Source organism: Protomyctophum parallelum, assembly GCF_964188405.1.
Source record: "Protomyctophum parallelum genome assembly, chromosome: 3".
Classification (NCBI taxonomy): Eukaryota; Metazoa; Chordata; class Actinopteri; order Myctophiformes; family Myctophidae; genus Protomyctophum; species Protomyctophum parallelum.
This window is the reverse complement of record NC_139698.1, coordinates 2,218,469-2,232,349: the sequence shown is the minus strand read 5'-3', so window position 1 is coordinate 2,232,349 and position 13,881 is coordinate 2,218,469. Positions and strand designations below refer to the sequence as shown.

The 13,881-nt window shown below is 46.7% G+C and overlaps 1 protein-coding gene across 1 annotated transcript in view; it reads left to right on the top strand.

Annotated features, from left to right (window-relative positions):
• Window positions 1-12,161, top strand: part of calb1 (calbindin 1) — a gene marked incomplete at both ends in the record, with an annotated part of 43,640 nt that extends 31,479 nt beyond the window's left edge. Inside the window, 6 exons of the mRNA XM_083761278.1 lie at window positions 2,762-2,839; window positions 3,668-3,723; window positions 6,148-6,187; window positions 7,564-7,617; window positions 11,503-11,574; window positions 12,051-12,161. Coding sequence (XP_083617404.1) covers window positions 2,762-2,839; window positions 3,668-3,723; window positions 6,148-6,187; window positions 7,564-7,617; window positions 11,503-11,574; window positions 12,051-12,161 — 411 coding nt within the window. The remainder of the gene's footprint in view (window positions 1-2,761; window positions 2,840-3,667; window positions 3,724-6,147; window positions 6,188-7,563; window positions 7,618-11,502; window positions 11,575-12,050) is intronic.
• Window positions 12,162-13,881: the final 1,720 nt, after the last annotated feature.

The window sequence follows — 13,881 nt, the reverse complement described above, 5'->3', positions numbered from 1 at the left end:
CCATGGCTGTGTCCCTACCTGTGTCCCTGACTGTGTCCCTGTGTCCCTGGCTGTGTCCCTGGCTGTGTCCCTGACTGTGTCCCTGACTGTGTCCCTGTGTCCCTGGCTGGGTCCCTGGCTGTGTCCCTGGCTGTGTCCCTGGCTGTGTCCCTGCCTGTGTCCCTGGCTGTGTCCCTGGCTGTGTCCCTGGCTGTGTCCCTGGCTGTGTCGCTGACTGTGTCCATGGCTGTGTCCCTGACTGTGTCCCTGACTGTGTCCCTGACTGTGTCCCTGACTGTGTCCCTGTGTCCCTACATGTGTCCCTGGCTGTGTCCATGGCTGTGTCCCTGTGTCCCTGGCTGTGTCCCTGACTGTGTCCCTGGCTGTGTCCATGGCTGTGTCCATGGCTGTGTCCATGGCTGTGTCCATGGCTGTGTCCATGGCTGTGTCCCTGGCTGTGTCCATGGCTGTGTCCCTGGCTGTGTCCCTGGCTGTGTCCATGGCTGTGTCCATGGCTGTGTCCCTGTGTCCATGGCTGTGTCCCTGGCTGGGTCCCTGACTGTGTCCATGGCTGTGTCCCTGGCTGTGTCCCTGGCTGTGTCCATGGCTGTGTCCCTGGCTGTGTCCATGGCTGTGTCCCTGGCTGTGTCCCTGGCTGTGTCCATGGCTGTGTCCATGGCTGTGTCCCTGTGTCCCTGGCTGTGTCCATGGCTGTGTCCCTGTGTCCATGGCTGTGTCCCTGGCTGTGTCCCTGGCTGTGTCCCTGTGTCCATGGCTGTGTCCCTGGCTGTGTCCCTACCTGTGTCCCTGGCTGTGTCCCTACCTGTGTCCCTACCTGTGTCCCTGGCTGTGTCCCTGGCTGTGTCCCTGGCTGTGTCTCTGTGTCCCTGACTGTGTCCCTGTGTCCCTGACTGTGTCCCTGACTGTGTCCCTGGCTGTGTCCCTGACTGTGTCCCTGTGTCCCTGGCTGTGTCCCTGGCTGTGTCCCTGGCTGTGTCCCTGGCTGTGTCCCTGGCTGTGTCCCTACCTGTGTCCCTGGCTGTGTCCATGGCTGTGTCCCTGGCTGTGTCCCTGGCTGTGTCCCTGGCTGTGTCCCTGGCTGTGTCCATGGCTGTGTCCCTGACTGTGTCCATGGCTGTGTCCCTACCTGTGTCCCTGGCTGTGTCCATGGCTGTGTCCCTGGCTGTGTCCCTGGCTGTGTCCCTGGCTGTGTCCATGGCTGTGTCCCTACCTGTGTCCCTGGCTGTGTCCCTACCTGTGTCCCTGGCTGTGTCCCTACCTGTGTCCCTGGCTGTGTCCCTGGCTGTGTCCATGGCTGTGTCCCTGACTGTGTCCCTGGCTGTGTCCCTGGCTGTGTCCCTGGCTGTGTCCCTGGCTGTGTCCCTGACTGTGTCCCTGGCTGGGTCCCTGGCTGTGTCCCTGGCTGGGTCCCTGGCTGTGTCCCTGGGTCCCTGGCAAAGATACAGGGGACAACACAAAGAAAATTTGAGAGAGAGAGAGACAACACATTTCAGTGACTTTGTGAATGATAGGATAAAAGGAGAACTGCCAAAACGTTGTTGGTACGAAAGTGTAGAGTTGCGTTGTGCCAGAGGGCACAACGGTGACATTCCTTCTGTCCGGCAGCTGTTATTTTGTTGTGTGTGTGTGTGTGTGTGTGCGTGCGTGCGTGCATGCGTGCGCGCGTGCGTGAGTGCGTGTACTTCAGCACAAAGTTGCAACGTTTGCAAAACACAAACGAATGGTTATTTGTCACCATATACTGTCCAATCAGATGAGAATAGAGTCTGCCATCAGAACATTTTAAGACCTACCTATTAAAGCATGATCAAGTCCTTAAAGGGCCACTTCACCGCATATACAACCAGACCTCATTTTAGGGGTTTGGGAGACAATGTTTGGAACTATAGCCTCAATGGGATAGTTCCAATGTGTGGAACTATAGCCCATAGCACCCGCTTTGTCTCAATGGGATAGTTCCAATGTTTGGAACTATAGCCCATAGCACCCGCTTTGTCTCAATGGGATAGTTCCAATGTTTGGAACTATAGCCCATAGGCACCCCGCTTTGTCTCAATGGGATAGTTCCAGCCATTAGGAGCAATGTTTGGAACTATAGCCCATAGGCACCCCGCTTTGTCTCAATGGGATAGTTCCAGCCATAGGAGCAATGTTTGGAACTATAGCCCATATAGGCACCCCGCTTTGTCTCAATGGGATAGTTCCAGCCATTAGGAGCAATGTTTGGAACTATAGCCCATAGGCACCCCGCTTTGTCTCAATGGGATAGTTCCAGCCATAGGAGCAATGTTTGGAACTATATAGCCCATAGACACCCGCTTTGTCTCAATGGGATAGTTCCAATGTTTGGAACTATAGCCCATAGCACCCCACTTTGTCTCAATGGGATAGTTCCAATGTTTGGAACTATAGCCCATAGGCACCCCGCTTTGTCTCAATGGGATAGTTCCAATGTTTGGAACTATAGCCCATAGGCACCCCGCTTTGTCTCAATGGGATAGTTCCAATGTTTGGAACTATAGCCCACAGCACCCCGCTTTGTCTCAATGGGATAGTTCCAATGTTTGGAACTGTGGGCAGAACTGGGGCAGAAGACAACCATTGAGCAAGCTTGTCTGTTCAAAACCACGTGAGGCCCGTTGGAAATTAAGTGTGAAACCGTCCGACACACAGAGCACACAGGAGACACCGAGAAGACAACAGGGTGTCAAGGGCCTGCTGCTGAAGACTAACAGGTTGTTGTTGTTGTTGTCGTTTGTAGAACTTCCTCAAGGACCTCCTACTGAAGGCTAACAGGACATACGACGAAGACAAACTGGACGAATACACCCTGACCACGGTACGTTACATATACCATCCCTGTACTACTTCTAAAGATACAGACAGATAAAGGAAAGGAAAGGTACTATGTTTCCTACGGGCCAACAGATCAGTTTAAAACCCGTGGCTTTCAAACATTTTCATATCAAGGTCCAATTATTTTTTCGGCATTTGAGCCACAGACCACCATCTGAGCCACAGACCACCATTTGAGCCACAGACCACCATCTGAGCCACAGACCACCATTTGAGCCACAGACCACCATTTGAGCCACAGACCACCATTTGAGCCACAGACCACCATTTGAGCCACAGACCACCATTTGATGGCATTTAGCTTCTCAGACCCAAAATTCTTTGTCCACATTTCCATGCTGTAATACATTTAACACAATCTGTGCTTCCCCTATAAGCCAGAACGTGGCGCCGGTGCCAAAGAAACCCATGCTATAAGCTGTTAGCCTGCTTAATAAACCAGACTAATATCGCACGGACCGCGGATATTAGTCTGGGGAGGCTCAGCTTGGATTTAATTTCCAGGGGGGGGGGGTTGAAACATTTTCTCTTTGACGCAATTGGTCAGAGGTACTGTCAGTCAAAGGTCTCAAGCATTGAAAGTCACTGTACCAAAGCCCGCCCATACTGCATACCGTGTCCCGATTGGCCGCCCCATTTCTCTGGTGTAGGAAATGGGCGTACAATTGAGCCTCTCCAGACCGTAATCGACCGTAAACGGCTGATTCGGTCTGGTTTATTAACCAGGCTAATAAGCTGTTACATTCACAACTACTGATAGTCTAGACTATAGTCTTTAATAACTACAGTAATGTTGCGTTTTTTCTTTCAGCTCAAAATCTTTGACGCCAACAACGACGGGAAGCTGTGTCTGTCTGAGATGGCCAGGTGGGTGACACTCTGGGGGTTCATGCCTGCGCTGCCGGGTAGGACTAACTCTGACCTGAGATCAGATTCATACGAGGTTTCCACTGGGACACACACTGGTCTGATTAACCCGTTCTGACCTGAGATCAGATTCATACGAGGTTTCCACTGGACAACACACTGGTCTGATCAACCCGTTCTGACCTGAGATCAGATTCTATAAAAATGTCAGTCGTTCTTCGATTTTTCAAAAAAATAGCAGACCTACAAGCTCGTATCGCGCCACTCGGTGGCGCGAGATGAGCTTGTAGGTGAGCTTGTAGGTCTATTTAGGTGGTCCCGTTTAAAAAAAGGTCCCAAGACTGGTGGTGATTGAACCTGCACCCAAAAAGGTATAACAACGTGTTACAGTGCGTTTCAATAATTATACAATTCCAATGACGTTTGTTTTGAGACATTTGGTGTAGAGGGAAAAAGAGGATGTGGAAAATAGCCCAATATATATAAGTTCACAACACACATTTTTTTAAAGGTCCTTGACATGAAATATTGAGAAACACGGATACAGAAACATGAGGTATTTCAGAAAAGACTTAAAGGTTTTATGACATTAATTTTCATTTCTTTTTCTTTTTTCTTTTAGGTTTTATGACCTCAATTACACCCAAAAAACCTGAACTTTGAACATTCAGTGGATTTTCTGTGGTCTGAAGTTTTCTTTGGGGTTTTTGGGGCCTTTTGAGCTACAATGAAAACAGGCAGCACAGTGAAACAGTGACATCTGCTGGCAAATCCCATTGACATATATGGGATTTGCAGTAAGTGATGTCACTTACTGCCGGCAAATCAGAGCAGCTGTTTGAGCCAGAAAACCCCAGATCACAGAAAATCTACTGAATGTTAAAAGTTCATGTTTTTTGGGTGCGATTGAGATTAGACAACCTAAAAAAAACAAGAACAATTCCAAAACCTTTTTTTTAATGTCACAATCCCTTTAAATGTCGACGTCAGGTCTAAATTGGTCAACATGTTGATCTGACACCGGCTGTGTTCCATTTCTAAACATGTTGATCTGACACCGGCTGTGTTCCATTTCTAACATGTTGATCTGACACCGGCTGTGTTCCATTTCTAACATGTTGATCTGACACCGGCTGTGTTCCATTTCTACCATGTTGATCTATAACACCGGCTGTGTTCCATTTCTAACATGTTGATCTGACACCGGCTGTGTTCCATTTCTAACATGTTGATCTGACACCGGCTGTGTTCCATTTCTAACATGTTGATCTGACACCGGCTGTGTTCCATTTCTAAACATGTTGATCTGACACCGGCTGTGTTCCATTTCTAACATGTTGATCTGACACCGGCTGTGTTCCATTTCTAACATGATGATCTGACACCGGCTGTGATCCATTTCTAACATGTTGATCTGACACCGGCTGTGTTCCATTTCTAACATGTTGATCTGACACCGGCTGTGTTCCATTTCTAACATGTTGATCTGACACCGGCTGTGTTCCATTTCTAACATGTTGATCTGACACCGGCTGTGTTCCATTTCTAACATGTTGATCTGACACCGGCTGTGTTCCATTTCTACCATGTTGATCTGACACCGGCTGTGTTCCATTTCTAACATGTTGATCTGACACCGGCTGTGTTCCATTTCTACCATGTTGATCTATAACACCGGCTGTGTTCCATTTCTAACATGTTGATCTGACACCGGCTGTGTTCCATTTCTAACATGTTGATCTGACACCGGCTGTGTTCCATTTCTACCATGTTGATCTGACACCGGCTGTGTTCCATTTCTAACATGTTGATCTGACACCGGCTGTGTTCCATTTCTAACATGTTGATCTGACACCGGCTGTGTTCCATTTCTAACATGTTGACCTGACACCGGCTGTGTTCCATTTCTAACATGTTGATCTGACACCGGCTGTGTTCCATTTCTAACATGTTGATCTGACACCGGCTGTGTTCCATTTCTAACATGTTGATCTGACACCGGCTGTGTTCCATTTCTAACATGTTGATCTGACACCGGCTGTGTTCCATTTCTAACATGTTGATCTGACACCGGCTGTGTTCCATTTCTACCATGTTGATCTATAACACCGGCTGTGTTCCATTTCTAACATGTTGATCTGACACCGGCTGTGTTCCATTTCTAACATGTTGATCTGACACCGGCTGTGTTCCATTTCTAACATGTTGATCTGACACCGGCTGTGTTCCCTTTCTAACATGTTGATCTGACACCGGCTGAGTTCCATTTCTAACATGTTGATCTGACACCGGCTGTGTTCCATTTCTAACATGTTGACCTGACACCGGCTGTGTTCCATTTCTAACATGTTGATCTGACACCGGCTGTGTTCCATTTCTACCATGTTGATCTGACACCGGCTGTGTTCCATTTCTACCATGCAGGCTCCTACCGGATGAGGAGAACTTTCTACTACGCTTCCAGGTTGGTCTGTCTGTGGGTCTGTCTGTCTGTCTGTGGGTCTGTCTGTGGGTCTGTCTGTCTGTCTGTGGGTCTGTCTGTGGGTCTGTCTGTGGATCTGTCTGTCTGTGGGTCTGTCTGTCTATTCCCTCACTCTGTCTTTCTTTTTGAGGGGCCCTAGCCCCTCCTAGATTCAGCTATTAGTGTAGATTTCCGTCCTACACAAAAATTGGTGTAGGACGGATTCAATGGGAATTAAATTCCCATTCATGATGAACGGAGAATTTTACCTCACAGTGTCTGAGCAAATAGGCTTAGTGTCTATTTCACGCCATGATGATGTACGATGATGAGAGCGCCCCTCACTTCACACGGGTGTGATTATTTAAAAGCACTGTATGATTACTCTCTCCTGTTGTTCACTGTCGCTCCATCTCTCCTGTTGTCTTCACTGTCGCTCCATCTCTGTTGTCTTCACTGTTGCTCCATCTCTCCTGTTGTTCACTGTCGCTCCATCTCTCCTGTTGTTCACTGTCGCTCCATCTCTGTTGTCTTCACTGTTGCTCCATCTCTCCTGTTGTTCACTGTCGCTCCATCTCTCCTGTTGTTCACTGTCGCTCCATCTCTCCTGTTGTCTTCACTGTCGCTCCATCTCTGTTGTCTTCACTGTTGCTCCATCTCTCCTGTTGTTCACTGTCGCTCCATCTCTCCTGTTGTTCACTGTCGCTCCATCTCTCCTGTTGTTCACTGTCGCTCCATCTCTCCTGTTGTCTTCACTGTCGCTCCATCTCTCCTGTTGTTCACTGTCGCTCCATCTCTCCTGTTGTCTTCACTGTCGCTCCATCTCTCCTGTTGTCTTCACTGTCGCTCCATCTCTCCTGTTGTCTTCACTGTCGCTCCATCTCTGCTGTTGTTCACTGTCGCTCCATCTCTCCTGTTGTCTTCACTGTCGCTCCATCTCTCCTGTTGTTCACTGTTGCTCCATCTCTCCTGTTGTTCACTGTCGCTCCATCTCTCCTGTTGTTCACTGTCGCCCCATCTCTCCTGTTGTTCACTGTTGCTCCATCTCTGCTGTTGTTCACTGTCGCTCCATCTCTCCTGTTGTTCACTGTCGCTCCATCTCTCCTGTTGTTCACTGTCGCTCAATCTCTCCTGTTGTTCACTGTTGCTCCATCTCTGCTGTTGTTCACTGTCGCTCCATCTCTCCTGTTGTTCACTGTTGCTCCATCTCTCCTGTTGTTCTGTTGCTCCATCTCTCCTGTTGTTCTGTTGCTCCATCTCTCCTGTTGTTCTGTTGCTCCATCTCTCCTGTTGTTCTCTGTTGCTCCATCTCTCCTGTTGTTCACTGTTGCTCCATCTCTCCTGTTGTTCACTGTTGCTCCATCTCTCCTCTCTTTCAGGGAGTCCAGATGAACAGAGTGGAGTTCAACAAGATCTTTGAGCAGTACGACATGGTGAGTCTTAACTAATTATATAATGTCAGCAATATATTTCAAATGAATAATATGAAACACGACAAAGAAAGTGGGGGAGGTGCAAAGTTCTACCAGGGGCTACACAACAGTGACAGCTTATTACATTCCCCCTGAGCGGTAACGATATGTCATTATGTTTACGCATAAGACAGCCTGTTACATTCCCCCTGAGTGATAACGATATGTCATTATGTTTACGCATAAGACAGCCTATTACATTCCCCTGAGTGGTAACGATATGTCATTATGTTTACACATAAGACAGTCTGTTACATTCCCCCTGAGTGGTAACGATATGTCATTATGTTTACGCATAAGACAGCCTGTTACATTCCCCCTGAGTGATAACGATATGTCATTATGTTTACGCATAAGACAGCCTATTACATTCCCCTGAGTGGTAACGATATGTCATTATGTTTACACATAAGACAGTCTGTTACATTCCCCCTGAGTGGTAACGATATGTCATTATGTTTATGCATAAGACAGTCTGTTACATTCCCCCTGAGTGGTAACGATATGTCATCATGTTTACGCATAAGACAGCCTGTTACATTCCCCCTGAGTGATAACGATATGTCATTATGTTTACACATAAGACAGTCTGTTACATTCCCCCTGAGTGGTAACGATATGTCATTATGTTTATGCATAAGACAGCCTGTTACATTCCCCCTGAGTGGTAACGATATGTCATTATGTTTACGCATAAGACAGCCTGTTACATTCCCCTGAGCGGTAACGATATGTCATTATGTTTATGCATAAGACAGCCTGTTACATTCCCCCTGAGTGGTAACGATATGTCATTATGTTTATGCATAAGACAGTCTGTTACATTCCCCCTGAGTGGTAACGATATGTCATTATGTTTATGCATAAGACAGTCTGTTACATTCCCCCTGAGCGGTAACGATATGTCATTATGTTTACGCATAAGACAGCCTGTTACATTCCCCTGAGCGGTAACGATATGTCATTATGATTACGCATAAGAACCAGCAGGTTTACTCTTTCTTCTAAACTGTTGAAAATAATGATTTGGGTTTTTTTACAAGTTCTCATACTGACAAAGCAACACGTCATGTCTGCCACGAGGTATCGCAGGTTCTTGAGACTCTGCGAGGAACGGCCACGGGATGACTCCGAGAAAAGGTCGGGATTTATAGGAACGTTTCTGCGACAGAGAGTTGCTCTGCGTGTTTTTCGCGAGGGTGAAAATCAGGGCCGGATTAACACCTCTGAGGGCCCCTGGGCACTGAAGCTCGAAGGGTCCCCCTTCACGCGCGCGCAACATTTTTTGCTGTTTTGGAGCCGTTTTGGGCAGTTTTATGCATTTTTCTTTTTTTGGGGGGGCCCTGGTGCCCAAAGTGCCCATATGGTAGATCCGGCCCTGGTGAAAATACACGGATGTCGGATCCCCAGAAATGTGACCACGTGTACGACAGTTTGGCACGTACGCATCCTCGGCAACGAGTACGAAGAACGATCCCCCCGCGTGAAGGACACGAGCTTCACTGGAGTGACGGCGGAAAAAAATGGCCGCTTGCTTTTGTCTGGGTTGTTTGCGGCAGGTGGACACGAGGAGAAGACAGGCTTGTTGTGGAAGACGTTCTCCTCCCAAGTCACCAGGAGATGGCGCTGAGAAGGCTCCTGAGAAATAGCATGTTTTTCCCCCTGCATGTTTAGAAATAAAAGATTAATACAAAGAAACTATAAAAATATAAGACAGGGTTTCAAGTCCTTATATGGTGCCTTCTCACGGGCAGATGAAACGATGCAAAGACACTTAGTTTTAGTCACATTTTAGTCTAGTTTTAGTCGACTAAATGTTTTGACAGGCCTTGATGTCGTTGTAATGACATATTAACACTTTGGTTGCATGCTGCGACGCGTTGTGATATTGTATATCTGCTATTTTCAGCATGCAACCCAGCATAAAACTGGATCTCTTGTCCACTAGTCCCTTCCTAACATTTTAGTCAAGTTTTTATTTGTTGACGAAATTGTCAGTATATTTAGTCTTAGTTTTAGTCATCAATAATAATAACAATCCCAACGTTACGTTGGGTCTACTTTCAATGTGCTGTTTGCGAGTTGGACATATGATAGTGCACCTCGGTCTCAGAGGAGTTGGACATTATGATAGTGCACCTCGGTCTAGATCAACCAAAACAGTACTTATTTTCAACACATCACACACCCCATGAAGTCTTGAATTCATGATTAGAATTTATCTGCATTGCATTCGTGAGACAATATTTTGAAGACAGAGTAATCGCCAATATGAGACGTAGGAGTCTTCAAATCACCGGCTTAGGGCCGATTCATACTCCTATTTTACCGCTGTTTCGGCGCTGTAGAGCCGAAATGATTTCGGCTCGACAGAAATTTTCAGTAGCACCGAAGAGCCGACTGTAGGACGGTACCCCCACCCCCCCCCCACCCCCGAACCTCAAATGACGTCACATTGTAGGCTCTACAGAGCCAAATGACGTCACATTGTAGGCTCTACAGAGCCGAATGACGTCACATTGTAGGCTCTACAGAGCCGAATGACGTCACATTGTAGGCTCTACAGAGCTGAATGACGTCACATTGTAGGCTCTACAGAGCCAAATGACGTCACATTGTAGGCTCTACAGAGCCAAATTACGTCACATTGTAGGCTCTACAGAGCCAAATGACGTCACATTGTAGGCTCTACAGAGCCAAATGACGTCACATTGTAGGCTCTACAGAGCCAAATGACGTCACATTGTAGGCTCTACAGAGCCAAATGACGTCACATTGTAGGCTCTACAGAGCCAAATTACGTCACATTGCAGTCTCTACAGAGCCAAATGACGTCACATTGTAGGCTCTACAGAGCCAAATGACGTCACATTGTAGGCTCTACAGAGCCAAATGACGTCACATTGTAGGCTCTACAGAGCCAAATGACGTCACATTGTAGGCTCTACAGAGCCAAATTACGTCACATTGTAGTCTCTACAGAGCCACATGACGTCACATTGTAGGCTCTACAGAGCCAAATGACGTCACATTGTAGGCTCTACAGAGCCAAATGACGTCACATTGTAGTCTGTACAGAGCCAAATTACGTCACATTGTAGTCTCTACAGAGCCAAATGACGTCACATTGTAGGCTCTACAGAGCCAAATAACGTCACATTGTAGGCTCTACAGAGCCAAATGACGTCACATTGTAGGCTCTACAGAGCCAAATGACGTCACATTGTAGGCTCTACAGATCCAAATGACGTCACATTGTAGGCTCTACAGAGCCAAATGACGTCACATTGTAGGCTCTACAGAGCCGAACCCACTTTTATTCGGCTCTAAAATAGGAGTATGAATCGGCCCTTAGAAAACCTCCGTGAAGTCGAGGCTTCATGGGGTGTGTGATTTATCGAAAATAAGTATTTTGGTGTTGTGTGGCTGTGTTGGTGTGTGTGGCTGTGTTGGTGTGTGTGGGGCTTTGCGTGTGTGTGTGTGTGTGTGTGTGTGTGTGTGTGTGTGTGTGTATGCGCGTGCGTGCGTGTCACGTGTTGTAAGTCACAGATGCTTTCCTCCCCAACACTTCAACACAAAATGTAGGAGACACATCCAACAGATGGCTGTCTATAGTGTCTACCCTCATGAGAGGAAAAGGCTACTATATAACATGACGTTGAGTTTACTGTGTGTGTGTGTGCGTGCGTGCGTGCGTGCGTGCGTGCGTGCGTGCGTGCATGCGTGCGTGCGTGCATGCGTGCGTGCGTGCGTGCGTGCGTGCGTGCGTGCGTGCGTGCGTGTGTGTGTGTGTGTGTGCGTGCGTGTGTGTGTGTGTGTGTGCGTGTGTGTGCGTGCATGTTTCAGGATGCAAACGGCCACATGGATGAAAATGAGCTGGGATCTCTGCTCAAAGACCTCTGTGAGAAAAGCAACAAGGTCAGTGAACATGTGTGTGTGTGTGTGTGTGTGTGCATGCATATATAGTGTTTGTAAACTTTGTACCGGTCCGGGCCTGCTGCCATTCTGCCATAATGATCCTGTCACTGTACCTGTATCAGTGAGTGACAAATAAACCCTCTACAAAGGGTTCTGTAGTTGTCTGTTGGTTTGTATCATTCATGTTGTTCTGTAAAAGTGGTGGTATTATTAGGGCTTGTTTGTTTGTGTGTGCCTCGACGGAGCGGGCGGTAGACTTTCTGCTATCTGCGGCTGGTCTGGGACAAATTTGCGCGAAAATGACCGCGGCCGATTATTCGATTATTAATTATTATAATATTATTATTATTACCGATTATTATTGATCCAGCCCTGTGTGTTGTTGTCCTATACAGGAGATCTATAGATCTATACTCTGTTGCTGTGTCTCATGACAGGAGATCTATAGATCTATATTACTGTGTCTCTCATTCAAGGAGCTGGAGGTGTCTCAGATCCCGGAGTATAAGACAGCCATCATGGCCCTATCAGACGGAGGGAAACTCTACCGGACGGAGCTGGCTCTGGTGCTGTGTGCCGAGGACTGAGGAGGACCACCCAGAGGACCACCCAGAACCCAGAGGACCACCCAGAACCCTGCAGAGGACGGCCCGGGCCAGGCCCGGCCATGACCCACGGGTCAACACCCCCCCCCCCCCCTCCCCCCTCCCTCCTCGTACCATGTGTATAAAGTAGCTATATCAACTCCAATCCAAGAATGGATTTGGATATATACATTAGAATTTTGTTTTTGTACTTATTTTTAATTTTTTTGATCGATTTGCCAGCAGCAATGATGTGTGTGCGTGCATGTGTGTGTGTGTGTGTGTGTGTGTGTGTGTGTGTGTGTGTGTGTGTGTGTGTGTGTGTGTGTGTGTGTGTGTGTGTGTGTGTGTGTGTGTGTGTGTGTGTGTGTAGTTACAGGAGTAATCTGTCTAAAGGTTTCTGGTCGATATAGGTGGGATCTAATTAACCCTTGGACTACCAATCCCAATTTTTTTGTTTGGGTAACAAATTGGCATATTTTTAATTCATCGTTTTAACATTAATAGAAAGATCTGGTGGTTTGAACAGATGGTTTTTTTTTTTTTTTTTCATTGCTAGTGTATTCTCTCGAATTGCCTCCAGATGGCGGGAACGCACCATTATGCTGATTTTGGCCAAAATAGACGAATCTTCCTAAGTCACTTCCGGTTCAACGATCAACAACATCCGGTAGTATTTTGACCCTAGTCACTAGCTTGGCTGGTCCCGATTGCTAAGCTAATGCTATATTTTTCATAACGAAGTCAAATTAACCTCAAATCAACCCCAAAACATCGCAAAATATCACATTTTTTACAGCGACGCACATAGAGACGGTGCGCGTGCACGATAGCGCACGATCACGCGGATTTCGGCCGTTTTCTGGTAAATTACATCCAACATTAGTGATATTAGCGAAAAAATGCTCATTTTTGCTCCATTGAACCCCCGATAACTGACATTGATTGACATTCCGTTAATTCCGTGAACGGGAGGTTTGTATTTTTAGCAATAATCTGTTTTTTTCCGGGAACGGTAGGCCAGGGGTTAAAGGTTTCTGCTTTTCTGAGCGTAGCAACGATCGACACAGTTTGAGAATGCAACGATGTCTGTGGCGTTGGACGACGCCACGATGTATCAATGTGTCGTTATGGACGGGCAATGATGTATCAATATTGAATCAATATTGTATCGATATTGTGGCGTGAAACTAGATATGGTCATGGTATTATGGTGATGTATTGGTCATATTGTGTGTGTTGTCGTCTTGTCATGGTTTGCAGCGACATGACTGAACGGTTCTGGCTATTATTATTATTATTATATTATTTGTTTTTTGGTGATTATTTATCAGAAAATCTCATTGTGTATAAAATGTGATCCCCGATATTAAGCATCGTCAGTATTGTCACAATATTGATAATAATATGGAGTCATTTGTCAAAGAATATTGTAATAGTTAATTGTGCCGATATTGCCCAGCCCTACATGAGGTTAAAATCATACTGTTAAAGGGATTGTGACATTAAAAAAAAGGTTTTGGAATTGTTGTTTTTTTTAGGTTTTCTAATCTCAATTGCACCCAAAAAACATGAACTTTTAACATTCAGTAGATTTTCTGTGATCTGGGGTTTTCTGGCTCAAACAGGTGCTCTGATTTGCCGGCAGTTTGTGATGTAAGAGCCTGCAAATCCCATATATGTCAATGGGATTTGCCAGCAGATGTCACTGTTTTCACTGTGT